Source organism: Mesoplodon bidens (assembly GCF_964165515.1).
Source record: "Mesoplodon bidens genome assembly, chromosome: 6".
Taxonomy (NCBI): Eukaryota; Metazoa; Chordata; class Mammalia; order Artiodactyla; family Ziphiidae; genus Mesoplodon; species Mesoplodon bidens.
In genome coordinates, this window is record NC_138162.1 from 74,351,926 (window position 1) to 74,371,293 (window position 19,368).

The window sequence follows — 19,368 nt, forward strand, 5'->3', positions numbered from 1 at the left end:
TAGTCTGCCTAAATCAAATTAGAATATCTTAATCTTCTTCATTGCAGACTTAAGTTTATTTTATACTTCTTCTCAGTTGTAAATAATATAAATTGGCATTTAATGGTTATATTGTATCAAATTTGGGATATTTTAGATTATAAATTTAAATACAGAAACATTCTTAAATTAATTGTTCCCACATTTCACGTAATGTTTTTCAGCTTGTGCATTTTTAAAATTCCATTTAAAGTATATAAAAAGCTTTAGGCATTTATTTTATATAGCTTTTACTATCTAGCAAATAATCGTTTCATGATTTTTGCTGGTTTTAGCTACTGAAATATATTCAGCTCAAAGCAAAACCTTGTTTTATGCTTCCTTTCTCTTGACTTGGCTGTGCTGTAAATATAAGTTATGATGGAAATAAGACCTGTCAAAATGCATATCATCAGTGAACTGAAATCAAAATGAATCCTAATGGATAATAATCCAACTGGGGAAAAATGCCAAATGTTACATTTAGATGTTAATTGGGGAATGCAATAATGTATTTTTTTTAATTTGTCAATCAGTATTTCCCTTTGGGAAAAATAGGAACTGTTCATCTTCCTTAATCTACCCTGATTAATATAGATTAAATGCAAAGGTTGAAAGATGCAATTATCTTGGTTTCTACCCTTACATGAATTTACGTTAGTTCATTAGTAGAATAATCAGGTTTTAAATATAAAGGTTAAAAGTTACTATGATATTTCATAGGCTTTTAAAATCATAAATATAAACAAGTATTTTATAAGACATCTTATAAAAGAGTAAAAGAAATAGCAATAGTTTTTTCTAAATTACTAAATGTTAAGGGTATTGAATTAGTGTCCAAATACATTTTATAAAAGAGGAAATCCAAGGAAACAATATATCTTATAATAGGCATGAACTTCCCTAGGGCAGCACATGGAGTGTATACCTTCAGGTTACACTTAACTGCCAAGTTTCTCTTATAATAAAAATTAATCCTTTCTTATACTATGTTTTAAACTCAAAGATCTGACAGAATTTTATCACTGTGTCAAAACTCGAAGGTTAAATACTGGCACGTAGAATGCAGATTAATCCCCAGCTAAATCTCAAAATCTTATCTGGTAGCTCCTAAACCAATTTCCACTTACACAGTCAATTTCTGGGAGCATTACTCCTGGGTGTGCAGTTGTTGGCAGACTTCCTAGTTGGAGCAGTCATGGCTGCAGCAGAGCCACCTCCATCCTTCAGGGCTTTTACCTCCACTTGACCTCCTGCCCTTCCCAAGTGATCTCCAGGCTTCTGGGAAGGAATAAGAGTTCCTCCTCCTGCAAGCAAAGGACAGGGAACAAAGTGTAGCTTTGCTACTGTAAAAGTGATAGTCACTAGAATACCTGCATACCCACTCTTGTGGAATTTTTCAAACCAACTAATGATTTTATATATATATATATATATATATATATATATATATATATATAAAAATATACATATGTATGTAAATATGTATACACATATGTGTGTGTGCACACACACAGACACACAAATACGTATTACAGATAAACTCAGATTTTTAAAACTGGATTAGAAATGAAGAAAAATCTTTAAGAACGTAAAATTATGTAAGAAGAACAATCAGTTTGCGAAAGAACCAGTCCAGATTCTTTGACTTGCTTAGCCACTTCAGAGGACCATGTGGCCAATCCAATAAAAGCTTCATTTTCTCCAGGTTATTCACTGGGGGCTTGAGTAATATTATTCAGGCTTATGAGTATTTTTTTTTTTTTTTTTGTGGTACGCGGGCCTCTCACTGTTGTGGCCTCTCCCGCCGCGGAGCACAGGCTCCGGACGCGCAGGCCCAGCGCCATGGCTCACGGGCCCAGCCGCTCCGCGGCATGTGGAATCCTCCCGGACCGGGGCACGAATCCATGTCCCCTGCATCGGCAGGCGGACTCTCAACCACTGTGCCACTAGGGAAGCCCGAGTATTTTATTATTTATTTATTTGTTTGTTTGTTTGTTTTTTGCGGTACACGGGCCTCTCACTGTTGTGGCCTCTCCCGTTGCGGAGCACAGGCTCCGGACGTGCAGGCTCAGCGGCCATGACTCACGGGCCCAGCTGCTCCGCAGCATGTGGGATCTTCCCGGCCCGGAGCACAAACCTGCGTCCCCTGCATCGGCAGGCAGACTCTCAACCACTGCGCCACCAGGGAAGCCCTGGATCATGAGATATTAATAAACTCTCATTTTTAGATATTTGTCTTTACTTTTAAGTAATTAAATATTGCAAGGTAAACAGTTAAGGCAGTTTACAGAAATTTTTAAGTTGTATCTGATTAATTAAATTATTTTCATTTGATTTATATCTTATTAAAAGTATTTTACATCAGATCTATTTTATTATTTGTATACTTCTGGTTATAAAGTTCACATTATGAAATTGATTATTTTTCCTTTTCTGAAAAAAAACCCTTTAAATTAACGTTTCCTATATAGATATATGTTCTGTTCATTAGCAAAGGAAGAAATATTTGATTTTTTATTGATTTTTATTTTTTGTTAAGAAATATACCATTTTGGCTTTGACAATATGCCTTATTATTTGAGGATACATAGATATACATACAAACATATCTGTGACATTTTTAACTTACTGGCATTGTTCGATGCTTGTGGATGTGGGCACTTTATGAGTTCAGTTGCAAAATATTACTGTTTTTCAAAAAATACTTATAGTTTTTATATGCTTGCCCATTTTATGGTGTTTTTAAAAAATATTCCTTGATCTCAAGGGATTAAATTCCTCATAGAATATTCCTTTCTATATTCTGTATTTCAATATTCTTTATTTCTATATTCTTTATATATTTAGAATACCAGTGGAAGGCTCTATCTAGTATATGTACACAAAACAAGAGCCATCACTTGTGTGCAGTATGGTTCACTAGAGCTGCCCTAACACCATTCAAATGAGGAAACAATGCTTTCAGATCCCAGTCATCTTACTGAGGCACGTGGATGAAATATGTGAGGCAGGTTTGCTTTGCCACATTTTATGTGTCGTCTCTGTCAGTTGTTTCATAATCAACAAAGTCTTAACATTTCAAAAGGTACACTAAAGAGATATACTGACTCACTGTTGTAGGCAGAATACTAGTCTGAGCCTTTATAACTGGATTTTCCAATCAGTTTACCACCTCTCTTTACACTAAATGAATATGTATATGTGAACTTATTCTATGTGTCATGTAGAGTACTCAGAAATCATGTGTGAATGCCTCTGGAAAACTTTTTTACTGACAGTAAGATTACAGACGATTCATATGAAAACAACTTTTTTTGACCTGTAAATTTTTTGGCCATTATAAAAATGAATGTTTATTTTGTGTAATCTTTTAAAAATTTCATAGGGGAGCGTTGTATATGTTCAGAGGCAATAGGCATATTTAAATGTATTCATATGCACATGTGGTTCATAGAGAACCTAAAGGCTTCCTGACCAGAACATTAATTTTATTTTTATTTTTAAAACTACTCTGCTCTGTCTTATAGGCTTGGGGGCCATATTTTCTAAGCCAACATCAAGTATGGGTTTAATGACATGTTTAATTATATAAATATCATGTAGGAATATTTGAAATTAAAATTGTTCTAGAAAATTCAGCTGTCATGGTTAAAGAAAATAATTCTGACAATATTTTTAATGGGTTTTCTTATTAAGAGTCTGAAAGTATAGGTTCTAAGCTTGATCACAAATCTTAAAATATGTAAACAAAATGGAGAAATGCTTTAGTTTGAGTGTTCTTAGTATCATTTTTAGTATGTGACTGTAAATTCCTGGAGGACAGGAGTGAGGTCACATTCATTTTTACATCCATAGGAGCCTAGCACATTGCCTGGCTGATAGTTGATGCTCAATAAAGGAATTCTTTTCCTTCCATAACTTATATTTAACTTGAATTGCATGTAGAATATCAGCTTTTTGTCACACCTTCTATATATGGCATGGAAATTTGGTTGAGACAAGTAATGTGACATATATGCTGCTTTTGTAGAAATAATAACTGGTATGCAAATAATCAGGAAAGTGTGTTGGAAACCAGATCAAGCACTGAGACAGTGTATGTATGGCCTTAAGAAAGTCATTTAAACCTATTTCAGTTCTCCTTTTATAAATAAATAATGAACAGGTTGATAATTTGATTTTTCTATTGTTGAAACTCAGTACTATATACATAAATTAGATTTTTCTAAAAATTTCCTTCACATTATGTACTTTACAGATTATTTTTTAAAAATTTAGACAGAACAACATAAAACTTTAAAATGTGAACTATAGACTGAGAAAACATTGCTTTACCAACTACCATTGTAGTATGTCTTCCAAAATTATGAAAAAACATAGCTTTGAGGTAGAAAAACTCAAATGATTGTAGTAAATTATTCCTTTTCATTACACATATTTTTTTAAACCAGTCTCTAGGGAGTTTCTTTCTTTCTGGGGAAGAAAAGACTGAAATTTTTCCTTACTGCTTGTAGCATTTGTCCCAGTGGATAATACCGTTATTGTATTATCTTGTGTAAGTAAATTGGATAAATAAATTAGAATTCTATAAAAATGAATAGAACCTTAGTGTAAATAATTATACAAGGCAGCCTGCTGTTCATGTGTTGTAACAAACCAACACTAAAGACATTATGTGCCATGCTGTCAGGCTTGGTAACATGTTTTTTTCCTGTAGCAATTATAAATTATATTTATAACCAGTTAACAGGATTATTTGAGTTCCTTGAAGAGGTATATGTCTCCAAAATAGCAATCAATACAAGGAAAATTAGTATGTCTTTATATGTGCTTGAATGTTTGAAGGAATGAACATGGTCTGAGGTCATTAAATGACGGTCAGCTATTTACACTTGTGAGAGTTTTCAAAGTCAGATTACACAGTCCTCTGAATTACAACAGTTTACCTATTACATGGCTTGAGGAAGATCTTCTAAGTGTTTCTGTGTATTACAGTTGCAGTGTCTTAGAGACATTTTGGTGAATGATTTGGTTTCTCTGTGTTTACCCTGTCTTGTTTATACTAGCTCCAGTGGCTGTTGGACAATTACGAGACAGCAGAAGGAGTGAGCCTTCCCAGAAGCACTCTTTACAACCACTACCTACGACACTGTCAGGAACACAAACTGGACCCAGTCAATGCTGCTTCTTTTGGAAAACTTATAAGGTCAATTTTTATGGGGCTACGAACCAGGAGATTGGGAACCAGGTTAGTACTAAAAATAATATCATAAACTAATCTGTCTTTTTTAAACTATAGCTTTAAACAATATAGTTCAGTATATTGTTTGGGCAAAAGTACTTGATTACAGATAACATGTAAAGAAAAGCTAAAGAATTAGCTCAGTTTATAAAATCCCCCAAAAGGAAAGGTCATTATTCACTGAAAACTGCTAATCCAGTATGATGCATTGTCCAACTAAACATCAACAGAGTAAACAAAGCTTTGAGAAAAACTGATTCTCAAATCACATAGAAATGAGCAGACCAAGCTATTAATGGAAGATTCATATATGATACTTTAAAAATTAGTATATATCACTATCTTCTCTTTTGAAGAATAACTGTACTAAAGATGATGAGTAAAGTGACATAGTTAAGTGGAAAACTATGTATCTCTTGACTTGCAAAATTACATTGAAATGTCTTTATAAATAACTCCTCTATTTGAATAGAGTAAAAATTAAATCTGAATTTTTCATTTCATTTCTGGAGACCAATTAAAAATAATTTAGTGAACTTGCAGATTCTAGGTGTTTGAAGCTCTCAGTTAATGACCTGGTCCTATTTAACTTCTTATTAGCCTTTTTTAAACTCTTGATTGTGAAGCCATGCATCTATGGAAGTAAAAATATAGTATAGTTCCATTGCAGAGAAACCAGTAATGTGAAGAAGACTTACTTTCTCTGTTCCCTTCCTTTGGAAATAGATATGAGTGTTTTTACTAATCAAAATATGCTGAAAATAATACTTAGAACTACAGAGCTTCATTTTTGCCTTTCTATAATTTTTACAAGTTATCATAACAAATATTTTGAATAGCTGAGCAGAATGATATGGATGTTTTTGATTTCCTAAATCTTATAAAATCCATATTTAGAAGTATAAAAATAAAGATCCTATACTGTATATGACAGATGATATACCTTTAATGAGTTACAAGTCACAGCTTCATAGTATTCTAGTAAAACTTTTTAAATATTCTTAATAAAATAAACAGAGCCTTAGTAATTGACTTCACTATAAATTTATACAAAAAAAAGGAGTGTGGCCGTTTTATGATATTTACAAGGTCTATATGTAGTCAAAGTGTGAATTATTCCTTTCTGTTGCATTTTAAGTGATTGTACAGCTTTCAGATTACTGGAGGTTTAGTTCTCTCATAAATGTATTTTCTTCTATTTGTACTTCAAAGGATAGTATATTTTAAACTGAAGAATATGATTGTTTATTTGGAGTAAAGGAACTAGCTTCCAGTTCCTTGAAAAAACCTTCTTGTTTCGCTAGTATTTTTTTCCCCAGAACCAGGAAAATCATTAGTTGGGGACCTAACCTACTATATCCTAGCTGATGGCTCAGTAGTTATGCATACTGTGCCAATATTTTGAATCTCTGGGCTTTATTCAGCATTGTAATAGCTGTATTGTTGTGCCTGTTTTGTTACTGAAAGGGATTTCAATGGATCCTATTTTGAGGCTCCATTCAAACCTTGAAACACATCTTTAAAATAGAAAGGGACAAAATTGGGGTTGTTTGGGTTTGTGAATGAGTAGAATCCATACTCTATGCTCTATAAGTACATATTGCAGTATTGCAGCTTTTTGTTTCTGATGTTCTTTACTTCCCCCTCTCACTATGTAGCCATTGTGTATCCTGTTCCTTTTAAAATTGTGTGTAGTCTTTGTAATTAGAGATGGAAAACAAAGCCTAGAAGAATAAGGAGAAAAGAAATCCTAGGGAGAAAGTTTTAACAAATGCTGTGTTATGAAGCTAGCAGAACTCTAATGTAGAAAAACTGACACTGATAGGGGTGAAGTGCCAGAGGTTCTTTCTACTATGGAAACTGTTTTAGCATTCACTCTACTCCTCACCCAGGGAACAGAGAGAAAATCAGTATAAATCATGAGGCAAACCAACTCAGATTTTTTTTTTTAAGCAAACCATATGTGAACTGTTTTTTATCCATCAATAAGATTATCTGGTGAATTCATTAAAACCAGAACCAGACTTTTGCTCAAGTTTCTGGAGCTAAGTAAAAGATAAGTCATATCACCATGTTTCTAAACTAAGGTAAACCAAAAGGTAGCTTTTGTTACATCCCATCTCCAAATTAAGTTTAAACAAAGATGACCATGGAACAGACTGATTTCTTCCAACCATCTTCAGTGGAATAGAAAGAACCGTCTCTCCTCCAACCCATCCAAGATTCCAATTTATAGGAAACTGGAGAGAAACCAGGTACTTTGTGTATTTTGGGGTCTCACAAGAGAGATGTGATTTTACTTTGTATCTTTGTCATTGGCTACTCCCTCCTGTTCTCCAGTTTGTATGGGAACAGTTTCTGGTATTTTTTGTTTTTGTTTTTTGCTGTATTCTACAGTGGATCTTGGAGGCAAGATCTAATGTCTGCAAGTGGAAGGCGTTAAGTTTTCATACTGGTTTATTTTGCTGAAACTATGTAGGTATTCAAATGCCCTATGTTTTTTAAACTAGCAATATTATTTATATAATAGATTTTAATGTCTTTTCAAATATATAGGATTCATCTAACGTGTGTTCTTCAATCTTGGAAGTAAAATTCTGTTTTATTTTTATATAAAATATTGAATCCACACTCCACTTGCATTTCTTTTTGTAAATGAAAGAAAAAGTTGGAAAGAACACTGATGTCTTGCTATATATAGACTTGAGAAAAACTACTATTTTCTCTTTGCAAAAATTTACATGTTTAAAATGTTATTTTTGCAAGAATTTGCAAATTTCATTCAGAGTAAAACTTTGTCATTTCTAATAACAAATATGGTCTTCCTCATGAACATGAGGAAGTTGTGACATTTTTTATCTAGGTGGAAATTTGCCATTTTCACAGAGAAATTTCCCCATGTCTGTTGTGACACATCTTATTCAGCTTGAAAAACTGATATGAATCCACAAAAACAGAGACTAATAAAATATGCTTTGAAATCAATAGATTAAATGCCTGCTTCTTTTTAGGTTTCAAAATATTAAATAATAGACTTCACAACATCTTGTATCAATGAAGTTATCTTAATCATTCCTGCAGTAATAGAACTAGAAAAATACAGGACTTCTCCAAGACAGTAGAATTAAGATGTTTTTCTCTTTGTTCTGCATAACCATTTGATAATAAATTCCTAGTTAGTGTGCAACCGTTTATCCTGTTAATGAATATCCTGTTAACCTAACCTTCTAAATTATAGTTAAAATATAAAGTTGAAAGTAAAATGTAACTTAAATCGAGCAAATGGATTCTGACTAATATTTAAGCAAAAGTTTATAAGGAAAGATTTTTCTTAGGGCCTTGAATTGATTGATTCAGAATCTTATTTTGATTCTTCAAATGTAGGCACCATAAAAATATACAGGTGTCCAGAACAGGTAAATCATAAATATATAACATTAATATTTTGCCTTTATCTGATTTTTCCAAATATGAAATTAAATGGACATCCTATGTGATTAATATTGACTTGACTGACTTTTTGTGTCTCTTGTTTATTGTTCTTTTATGAAGAGGAAACTCCAAGTACCACTACTATGGGATTCGTGTCAAGCCAGATTCCCCTCTTAATCGTCTGCAAGAAGACATGCAGTATATGGCTATGAGACAACAACCCATGCAACAGAAACAAAGGTAGACCCTGGAATTATCATTGACATGTCAAAGCTATGTATTTCTTTAGATGTTCCATCTCCTTTTTTCTGAACGAGCAGAACAAATACCTAAGTGTGCAAGAATGTCGCTATTGTTGATATGCTTTCACTACAGACAGTTCTAAAATATGATTTAGAATTTCATTCTATTTTCCAAATCTTTTAAAATTACTTATCAGACAGCGTGTTTGTCGCCTTTAAGTAAATGTGACATCCCAAACTATTCAGATAAGGAAACTAAACATAAACTGTAAGGAGCATCTGGAGAAACTTGTCAGTATTCATGAGCTTCTTACTTGTTAATCTGCATATCCTGCAGGTCATTCTTTTTGACAGTTTAAATTCTTGTAGAATGTTTGGGACGTCTTACATTTTCTTTGACTCCAACTTTCCTAGATGTATAATTGTAGATATTAGAGCTGTAAGAGATCTTAAGCAATCATGAATGGATGGATGGATGGTTGGATGGATGGATGGATGGATGGATGGATGGATGGATGAATAGAATCATAGATCTTAGAATTGAAAAATACATCAGTCTAGTCTGGCCCCTCAGCCTTGTGGCAGTCAAAGCATGAAGACCCCTGTTTTTTCAGATAAATCCCAGAGAGGTTAAATGATTTGTACAAGCCCATAATGCTGCTACATAACCAAGGGCCTTCTGTCTCGTGTGACTTATATCACAGTTTGGAGTAAAGTGAAAAATCTTTCCCTCTTTACCAGTATAGCTCAACCATGACAGTAGCTACAGTTTTTCTTTTCAATTGAACATACAAAATTAGGTAGGAGAAAGGAGGACTGCACCTGGTGCACTTGGCCTAATCCATTGATTGGTCTCCCTAAGCCATTGATCTGGGATGGTGAGTCACCGTGGTGAGATCGCCTCCACATCATACTAGCTTAATCAGAAGCCTTAGTTCCAAGTAGCTGCTGGAGAAAAAAGTATATCACGCAGTAGTCCTTTATCTATTTAGTCAGCAAGCACCAATTGAGCCTCTACCCTTTGTGCAGAGATAAGACACAGTCCTTACCTTTGAGGAGTTAAGAAATTAGATGAGAAGGCACATGGGAATTTTTTTTTTAAGTAATGCAACCTAAGAAATGCTAAAACAAAGCTTTGGTCAAGGAACTATTGGAGTAATTTGCTGAACTATTTCAGCAAAGTCTGGGAGAGGGAGGATTGGGAAGTTTCACAGAGAAAGTGCTATTTGAGTAGGGAATTAGAGGGATCAGAAAAAGAGAGGAACGTTCAGGCAGAGGGAATAATGTAAACAAAATCACCACCGAGAAGTAAAGTCCATGACGTCTTTGGTGAATGCACTCTGATCTGGTGAGGTTGATATTGCAGGAGAAGAATTGAGAAGAAGATTGGGTACTTTATTGGGAGATGAGATTTTAAAAGTAGTTTGGATCATAGGTGAAGGGATTTGGTTGTTTATGAAGCTAATGAGTTTGTTCTTTGTGCTTAGGTACTATGCAAGTCTTCAAAGACTTGCTTCCAAGCAAAACAGTGACACTTGCAAATTTTTTCTAGAGAGATTACTGTTTGATTTGGGGCAAGACATATTTAGTGGGAAGAGACTGGAAGTAAAGACACTTGTTAAGTGGCTTTAACACAGTCATAATTTCTAGTGCGAGTATTCAAGACTGAAGAGTCAGTTCAAGGTTGGCTATTATATAAATTATTATGTTTTCTCAAACTTACTTTTTAAATTGCTGATTCCTGTTTTTTGAGGTATAGTCAGTGAAATATACTAGAAGGGCTCTGGGGAAAAAAAGCCATAAAACAGTCCATTGTATAGTTGGAGACAGAGTTTGTGTGAATTGGAATAAACTGTTGTTGTCATGAGTTACCATTATTGTTTCCACCTGTTAGTGGCAGTACCATAGCTTTTACTTTCTGGTGTGGTCTCTGCGCTCATGCATAGCAGCACTACACATTGGAGATGTTGGTGCAATAAAGAAAAAAAAAGATTAATTCAAAAATAATATATACCCAAACTTAAATATGAACAGTACCTTGGTAAATTGCACTCAAGACAGCTGAAACTTACTTCGTCCAGTGATTTCACTGCAAAGAATCCTAGCAAGTTTTCATGGAAATGGAAACCTTCAAGGGACATTCTTTATACAAAGCCTGGGTTAGGTAAGCAAGACCAAGGAATTACAAAGGTCTCCTTATGAAAGAAATTTCAGAGCTATAAAGATTAATGAGCCATGAAAACCCTGCAATATAAGTATAGTAATTACTGCTTTTAGAATTAGACATAATATGGTTGTATTTAAAAAGTGATATAAAATTCTCAGTAATATTCATAAATTGTACCGACTTTAGTTTCTTATAGTGTTTGCTTTCTTATGAAATAAGAACGTTAGAGAGCCAAAGAAGTACTGAAACTTCCTTTAATTTGTTGTTGTTTTTTTTTAATGGTACAATTTTGGATTATGGACAGTTGCTCTTGGAATGGTGTCTTGGATAACTGCTTGCATTGTGAGTGTTAATCAACTTCACCAACCCCTCACTGGGATTAGGACAGAGGGAGGTTTCTGTTGTCTCTTTGAAGGATTATGTCACTGGCAACATTGATAGGCCTTAAGTGAAGCCAGTTACCGAATTTAGAGGAAACACTTGGACAGGAGAGGAAAAGTGTCTCTTCCTGAGTCTGGATGCAAGGGTTAAGAGTATTTGTTGAAAACAGTGAAAAAGGGACTTATTGTACTTTTGTTTTATGGCTTATAAAATAAGGTGATTCCAAAACTCAAATGATTCTACTGAATATATTAAACTTCACATAAGAAGAGCCTGCCATTCTCCTGTTAAAGTACAAGTGACATTTGAAAGGTTTAAAATATTTTATACTAGTATTTAATATTTTGGAATATTCAAATTGTTTAAATGCCTCAAGGTTTTTTGTATACATCTATATGTGCCCATCTTCCATAGTATAAATGTACATGCTTCACCTGTTCCTATAGTAAGAAAATTCAATTATATGCAATGATTATTTTATCAAATAAAAATCTGTACATTTTTTCTGATAAGTTTGGAATCATTGTAGTTGTAGTATTAATGATGATTATTGTTTTGCATAGCTTTATAATTTTTAGAGCTCCTTTACATATGATATCTCATTTGAAACTTTGTTAGGGTAGTAGAGGAAATTTCCCCTTATCTACAAATCAGATTCCCAGCAACACCACCATATGGGAATATAACCATGAGTCTGGAAATAAATGGAAACAGCTTCTGACTGTAAAACAGATGTCACAGAGCCCTTAGTTTAGCTTAATTGAAAAGATGAAGCCATCCTCAAGTCATTTACCTAAAATAAAGGAGCAGATTAGAGCCCACTTGATTCATAGGCAATCATGAGATATAACAGCTGGCAAGAGGATATATAAGTAGACAAGGGTCTTCGATTCACTTTTGGGTTACTCAGCTCAGCAGTCTGTACACATTCAGTGGAAGGACACATAGACCTAGGTATTCCAGCAGGCCCTTTAAGTATCACTGTAGTGGCTAAAATCTAGTCTAACACAGTGTAATAGCTATTTGGCATGTTGATGACATTATAGGCAATCAAGAAGAGGTTAACTACCCTGGTTAAGGAAACAGGAGAATGTGTAATAGTTGGTTTTTTAAATACTTTCTGTTGAAAATATTTCATGTGAAAATAACTTCTGCACTTAAATGAGGTAGTCTTCAGTTTTCAAGGAAATTCACTCATGGACTAATTTGCTTACCCTAATTTAGACAATAAATAAATTAGATTATTATAGAGCAAAAAGGAGATGAGTAATTTTCAGCTTTACAAACTTAAGTAAAAATGTTTGCTGCAGTTTATTTCTAATATTTAAAAGAAGCACTCAGAGAGTGTTGGCACATGTATGTCAGCTATTCTTCCAAATCCTGGTAGCAAAAGTGGTGGAATAGAGCCAAGTGTGTTTGACAATGTGCTTGGCTGTGTTTGATCCCAGTAGCCATTCTCAAAGTATTAAACTGCATATATCATTCCTTCAACAAATACATAACAATCAGTGGTTGCATATAGAATATGTCCATCACAACTAAAAGAGAATTCACAGAATCATAGAAAGTTAGAGCTGGAAGGGAGAGGTCACCTAGCGCACCTCATCCTCTTGATGAGAAAACTGAAGTCCATAAAGGGTAGATAACGTATCCACAATAATATAGAAACCAGGACAAGAAACCAGTCCTCTTGTCTTTGTTCTTATAAGAATTCCGTCCTTGAAGAGGTAATATAACCCAAAGAGAAATGTGCACATGTCATAAAATTTAAGGGGAAAATCACACTTGAGTATGTCCTAAATAAGTGAGGAAATGTGCCACTTTCTGCCTCTGTGATGGTCTTTTCATAGGAATTGGATTCTGTGAAAGAAGAAACCTTAGTGGCACTGAGGAGAGAAAAATAGAGGCCAATTGGAAAGATGGGACAGCAAGGCTAGCTGGCTGTAGACAGATGTGAAAGCATGTGTGTTCCTATGGAGTGAGGACAAGACCCTTTGTCATTTGAAGACCTTTCTTAATATAGTTTCATAGATTAGTGGAATGAACCTTATATTTAAAGGTGGGAAATAGGGATTTGAATACAGGCTGCTTTGGCACTTCAGTGTGTGTGACTGAACTTCACTGAACCTCAGTTTCTTCATCTGCAAAATGGAAATAATAATAGACTACCTCAAGCTATATAAAGTATATAAAGGGCTTTATAACTGGAAATATCCAAGTGATAGGATAAAATAATTATTATCATTATTATACTGTATGCACTAGAGAAAATATTTCTTTAGAAAATATTTCTTTAAGAATAAGGCTATTGTGGAGAAGAATGAAGCCTGGCAATTGGGCAAGTTTGGCTTCCATTTCTTTATACCTCCAGACCTGTGGTTTCCAACTGTGATTGATGTTAATAGTTTACAATTCCTCTCCTGGCCATAAATTCCCTGGGGTCATTACAGAGGTAAGCATCTAGGGCTGGTAAATTGCTCTGAGGCAGCTGAGGGTGGCAGGAGGGCAGGAGTCTTTAGTGGGAGGGTGATCAGGTATCTGCATTTGGCTTTTAGGAGACACACAAAGAATCTTGGCACTGAGGTATTTAATGTTCACTGCCACTGCAACAAGTCCTTTCTGTAAATATATTTTTCATTGAAGATGGGAGAATCATAAATAATCACATTCAGTAATTATTAAGTATAGTCATTCATGTAAAGTTTGTTACTACTAACAGTCACCACTTATCCTTCTGATGAACATTTATTGAACTTGTAAATTGTTCATCAATAAGCACTTTATGTGCAAGATCTCATTTGGCAATTATATCGTTATCTACTGATAAGGAAACTGAGGCTCATTTAATTTTACTGTGTGCAAGAAGCTCACTAATTTATTTTTTCCTAGATAGAGCTTCAGATGCCCTTTTTCGTTTTTGTTGCTGTCTTGACATGAGGTGGAGTCAGGTTGTCATTCTCCAAATAAAGGAAGAGTGAGAGCATTCCTGTAGGATCAGTTTAACAGAAAGGACCAGCTGTAGATAAAAGAAGTATCCTAAAGGTGTCATACATATTTGTAGCAAGAATATATCAGTTCTATACAGTTAACCCTAAATTACCTACACTAGGAGAACTCAATGAAGAAATTTATGAGATAAGGGAATCTTATTTGCCTCTTTCAACATTGCATTTTCAATACCTAGGAGAGCAGTGAGCACATTGTCATTTGTGAAATGAATGAATGATCCATAGACTTTTATTTCAGCCAGCAGCTTCAACCTCTTCCCTTCCCTACCTCTCCCACATTTCCTACTAAAACTGATGCAATTAGTACAAATACCCCCATTTGAATTTAATTTTTCCTCCTATCCCTTTCCAATTATAGGTGTAGAGCTAATGACAAGACAAATACTATGAGAGCCACCAACAAGGATTGAAGAGATGTAATAACTATCATTAACCAGCAGGGTCGATGTTAGAAGTTGTTTAGATATAGAAGTATTCAGTGTGACATCAAGGAGTTCATTACTATTCTGAAAAGATGGCACTCAACATTATTTTCTTCTGATCTGTTCATGTTTATATCATTTAGTTCATTTCAGACCTCAAATCATCTAAAAATTTTCTGGGACAATTTTTCCAAAGAGAATCTCAAGATTCCAGTAGAAAATTTTAGCCTTTTGTCCCGATTATCATGCAAATCAAATGATTGTGTACCTTCTAGACTTATAAACATAATAATGACTCTAAATGCCTATACAGCTCAGATTTTGCATCTTTCATGTGCATTTTTCACCTGATTCAAAGGTAGTTTTCCAAATGTTTCATTTAGTCTGTTGAAAATCCTTCCACCTGGTACTGTTAGTTGAATGTGATGGTAACTATATACCATTCTTTGCCTCCCATTGGACTCTTTCAGTGTCTTTATGTGTGAGATTATTGATAGAATTAGATATTATTTTACAGTAGAGTTACAGCTGTCCAAGTTCTAAGTAACAGCTATGACTAACCCCATGGGGGAAGATTCCTAATAATTTTCCAAGTTTCTGTGTTAGTGACAGGTTTCATGCATACGCTCAGCTATTAAAGTATTAGAGTTTCTTTGATTTCTTAATCATTAACAACTTTAGCTTTGATTGCCCAGGGAGTTGCAAGCTGTTAAAATTATCATTTGCCTCTTAACTAATTTTGAAACCAAGAGCTGTTTCTTCATCTGATATCGTACAGGTCTTTCTCAGAGCACACACAGCTCAAGAGCACTAAGAATCTACTATAAGAAAACCTATTCTAAAACAAGGAATTTGTAAAATAAATGGGCATCAAAGCAGAGAATTCTTAAATACTAAAGAGTTCAGTTTTTTAAAAGATTCAACAAAGAATTTTTTTTCAGTAGAAAACATATCTTTTTTTTACAATTTAGTATTTAAATAGTGATTATTTTCTGTTAAAAAAGAGAGATAGGAAATCTGAAAGCTGTGTTTCAATGTTAAAAAGTCACTTGAATGTGACCGCCTGGAGGGGTGGGATGGGGAGGGTGGGAGGGAGGGAGATGCATGAGGGAAGGGATGTGGGAACAGATGTATATGTATGACTGATTCACTTTGTTATAAAGCAGAAACTAATTAAAAAAATAAAAATAAATAAAAAATAAAAAAAGTCACTTGAAATTCAATCAGAGTTAAGATAATGTTGGATTATTATGTAAGTCAATGGAATATTAAAAAACATCCTGGAAAAATTCTATTTATACACAGCGTTTTCAAAGTCATGCCCCTATAATACTTTACCCATAGTAAATACTCAATAAATATTTGTTAGATTTGCTATATGTTAAGATCAATTGATGGTGTGATGAAATGAAATGTTACCTTGAGCATTCATTCATACATTCATTCATTCATCCACCATCCATTCAGAGATATTTACATTCCAAATGTAGTTTATTGAAAAATTGAGAAATAACTTATTTTATAAAAAATGACTTTTCTCTAATGTTATAATTGTATTTCTACAACATTGGGCTGAAGGAATTTATTATTGGTCCAAGAAGCTCCTGTGGTCTAGTTCTGTGCAGGCTACTTAAGAAGTACATGAGAAGCTAGTTAAAATAATAAATCCCTAATCGCCATTCTCAAAGATTTTGTTCGGTAGATCTAGGATGAGCCAAGCATTTGAATTTGTTTTGAAAGCTACCCAGATACTGATATACAATTAGGTTTCAAAACCTAATATGATATCATCTAGAACTGTTTTTTCCAAAAGAGTCAGCTACCACAATTATTTGCTTAGCTTATTTATAGTGTGCCTGTTCAACTTCCTGTTAAACTCCCTTCCCTTCTCTGGGAAGCCCCAACCCTCTGAGGTGATGGCAGGGATAGGATGTTTTCCTTAGACAAGACATCAGGAAATGGAACATCTAGCTTTCCTCAGTTCAGTATTTCTAATTTCTGGTGATTCCTTCTAAGTATCAATACAGTACCAGGCAATGCACTGTGGATATGCCACTACTTAAAGCAGGAAAAGCAGAAGTCAGCAGTACCTGGAAGCTGTCTCATACTTATAGGCCCACACTAATACTGTTCTTTATATGAGCCCTATCCCTGCCCTTTCTGATGTCATTCTTTATGTCACAAAGTCCTCCCAAACTTGTCTTCACACCTTTCTCTAAAGAGATAGAATGGAAGGTTCTGGCTTATAGAGGTCCTATTCTTGCTAACCCAGGCAAGCAAGAATGGATACACATAGTGCATCTTCGCCCAATCCATTCAATCTACCTTTCACTTTGTGACCCTTACTGTGCGCTTAGAATTGGACCTCTTATTTTACAATTCTGACTGTATTTTCTTTTTTCTTCACCTCTCCTAAGTAAGATTTGTTCTTAAGTACTGACCTGTACAGTTTCTCCAGAATTAATCAACTTATTTCCTTTTCGTCTACAAGCTAATCTTGAGGTATTTTCTATCTCCTGTATAATAGAATGTACCTCTAATCAGTCCTTCCCACTCAATATCATTATTATTAAGCATAATCATACATTAATTTTAATGTATTGTGACTTTGAGTGCTTATTTAAAAAATCTCTTTCTTGTTTGGAACTGCTGCTGTCTACATCTTTCTAAGGAAGCAGATAATTTTGCTTGCAGACTACAGGCTTGCTAAGCACTATGTGCAAGTAGACAATGACATAGCATCTGTCAGATGTCTATATGTCAGTCTAAGATGAATATATGTCATATCCTTTTATGGTCCTTGATATTTGTGCCTATTAAACATCTGAGGTATATTAGATGCTGTGCAGGATAAAGCATAGCTGGGCAAAGTCTAATAATTACTGTCTCATCCTATACTGAAAGTTAATATAATTGAAGACTATAGGAAATACTTCCATTTTTCTCTTCTCCAGAGTAAATAATTCAAATCCCTTTAACCACTTTTGTTTATTAACTCCATGTACCCCAAGCTCCATTAACATAAATGAAGAAACATGGTTAAACAATTTTAGCCTCTTTTATTAGTGATATAAAACTTCACAGCTGAAAAAGGGAGGCTAAAATCAAATGAAACCTGGAATGGATCAATGAGGACAAAAGCGTCCCTAAATACATTCCCTAAAGATAAAATCATTGAAGTCTTCTAGAACAGAATGGTTAGCAACTGCTGCCCCACACAAGTACCCCAAGTTCTTGCCTCACAAAGGATTTTTTTTTTTTTTTGCCTCTCTAAGATGATTCTTTAAGGAGGAAAAAAAAAATCAGGAAACCATTCAATTTTTTATAAATGGCACTTCTAGCACATCACAATACTAACCCTTGTGTTATCTCTTGGTGTGGCCCCAATTGAAGAGTACTTCCAGATTTTTTTTCCATTAATGAAAAGAATAGGTTTGAGTTCTTTTATATCATTAGAAAACAACAACCAACATTTTGGTGGTACAGGGTCATCACTAAAATGATAACAAGGATGAGTGTGTAGTACCCTTCTTTCACCCTGTTCATCTTCTGACTTTATTTTTGCTTTTCATATAGTTCTTTGTCAGATGCTGTCACATAAGAAATACATGTAAATGTCATTATGAGTGACTTTGCAGTTTTTCATGGAAATATCATTTATCTAAGTCATAATTAATAACATCCAAGATTGAATCATTTCCTAAGGCAACCTCACCGTTAGTTTGTGCAGTGTTTCACCAGGTCTGTTCATTTCCTATCTGTTGTCAGAGTGCAGGCATCTTTGAGTGTATCTTGTTCATGTAGTGGGGACATTGTTACAGTAACTTCATATTAATGATACAGTTAACTTATGGTATCAGTGTATGAGTCAAGTATCTGGATGGTGAGAATATTAGGTTACTAGGTGCAGTGTTTCACCAGGTCTGTTCATTTCCTATCTGTTGTCAGAGTGCAGGCATCTTTGAGTGTATCTTGTTCATGTAGTGGGGACATTGTTACAGTAACTTCATATTAATGATACAGTTAACTTATGGTATCAGTGTATGAGTCAAGTATCTTTACTCATACAGTGTATGAGTCAAGTATCTGGATGGTGAGAATATTAGGTGGTTCTGTTTATAAATATAATAAGAAATGGGAAAAAATGGAAGGACAAACAACATAAAGTGCATGATGATATCTCTAGGTAATAAGCTCATTGTAGATTTTAACTTTTTCTTGCATTTATCTGTTTTTTAAAATTTCTAAAATGAAGAAAAATATGAAATCTTAGAGAAAGAAGAAATTATATTGCTGCTTATTTCTTACTTTGTATTTGCTTATCCTAGGAGACTTACCTATGCATTTTTTGTATGCGGTGTTTCTCTCCCAAGCAGTCTTTCCTTCTTGCCCATGCTGCTGAAGCATATTTTCTCTATTTTAGCAGTATGGAAAGTTCATGAGTTTGTATAAC

At 34.2% G+C, this 19,368-nt stretch overlaps 1 protein-coding gene across 5 annotated transcripts in view; it reads left to right on the forward strand.

Moving 5' to 3' along the window:
- The window catches only part of RFX3 (regulatory factor X3), a 292,426-nt gene that overhangs the window by 218,867 nt on the left and 54,191 nt on the right, over window positions 1-19,368 (forward strand). For all 5 annotated transcript variants that reach the window (XM_081236444.1, XM_081236445.1, XM_081236447.1 and 2 more), the window contains 2 exons: window positions 5,088-5,269; window positions 8,816-8,935. In XM_081236444.1, coding sequence (XP_081092570.1) covers window positions 5,088-5,269; window positions 8,816-8,935 — 302 coding nt within the window. The remainder of the gene's footprint in view (window positions 1-5,087; window positions 5,270-8,815; window positions 8,936-19,368) is intronic.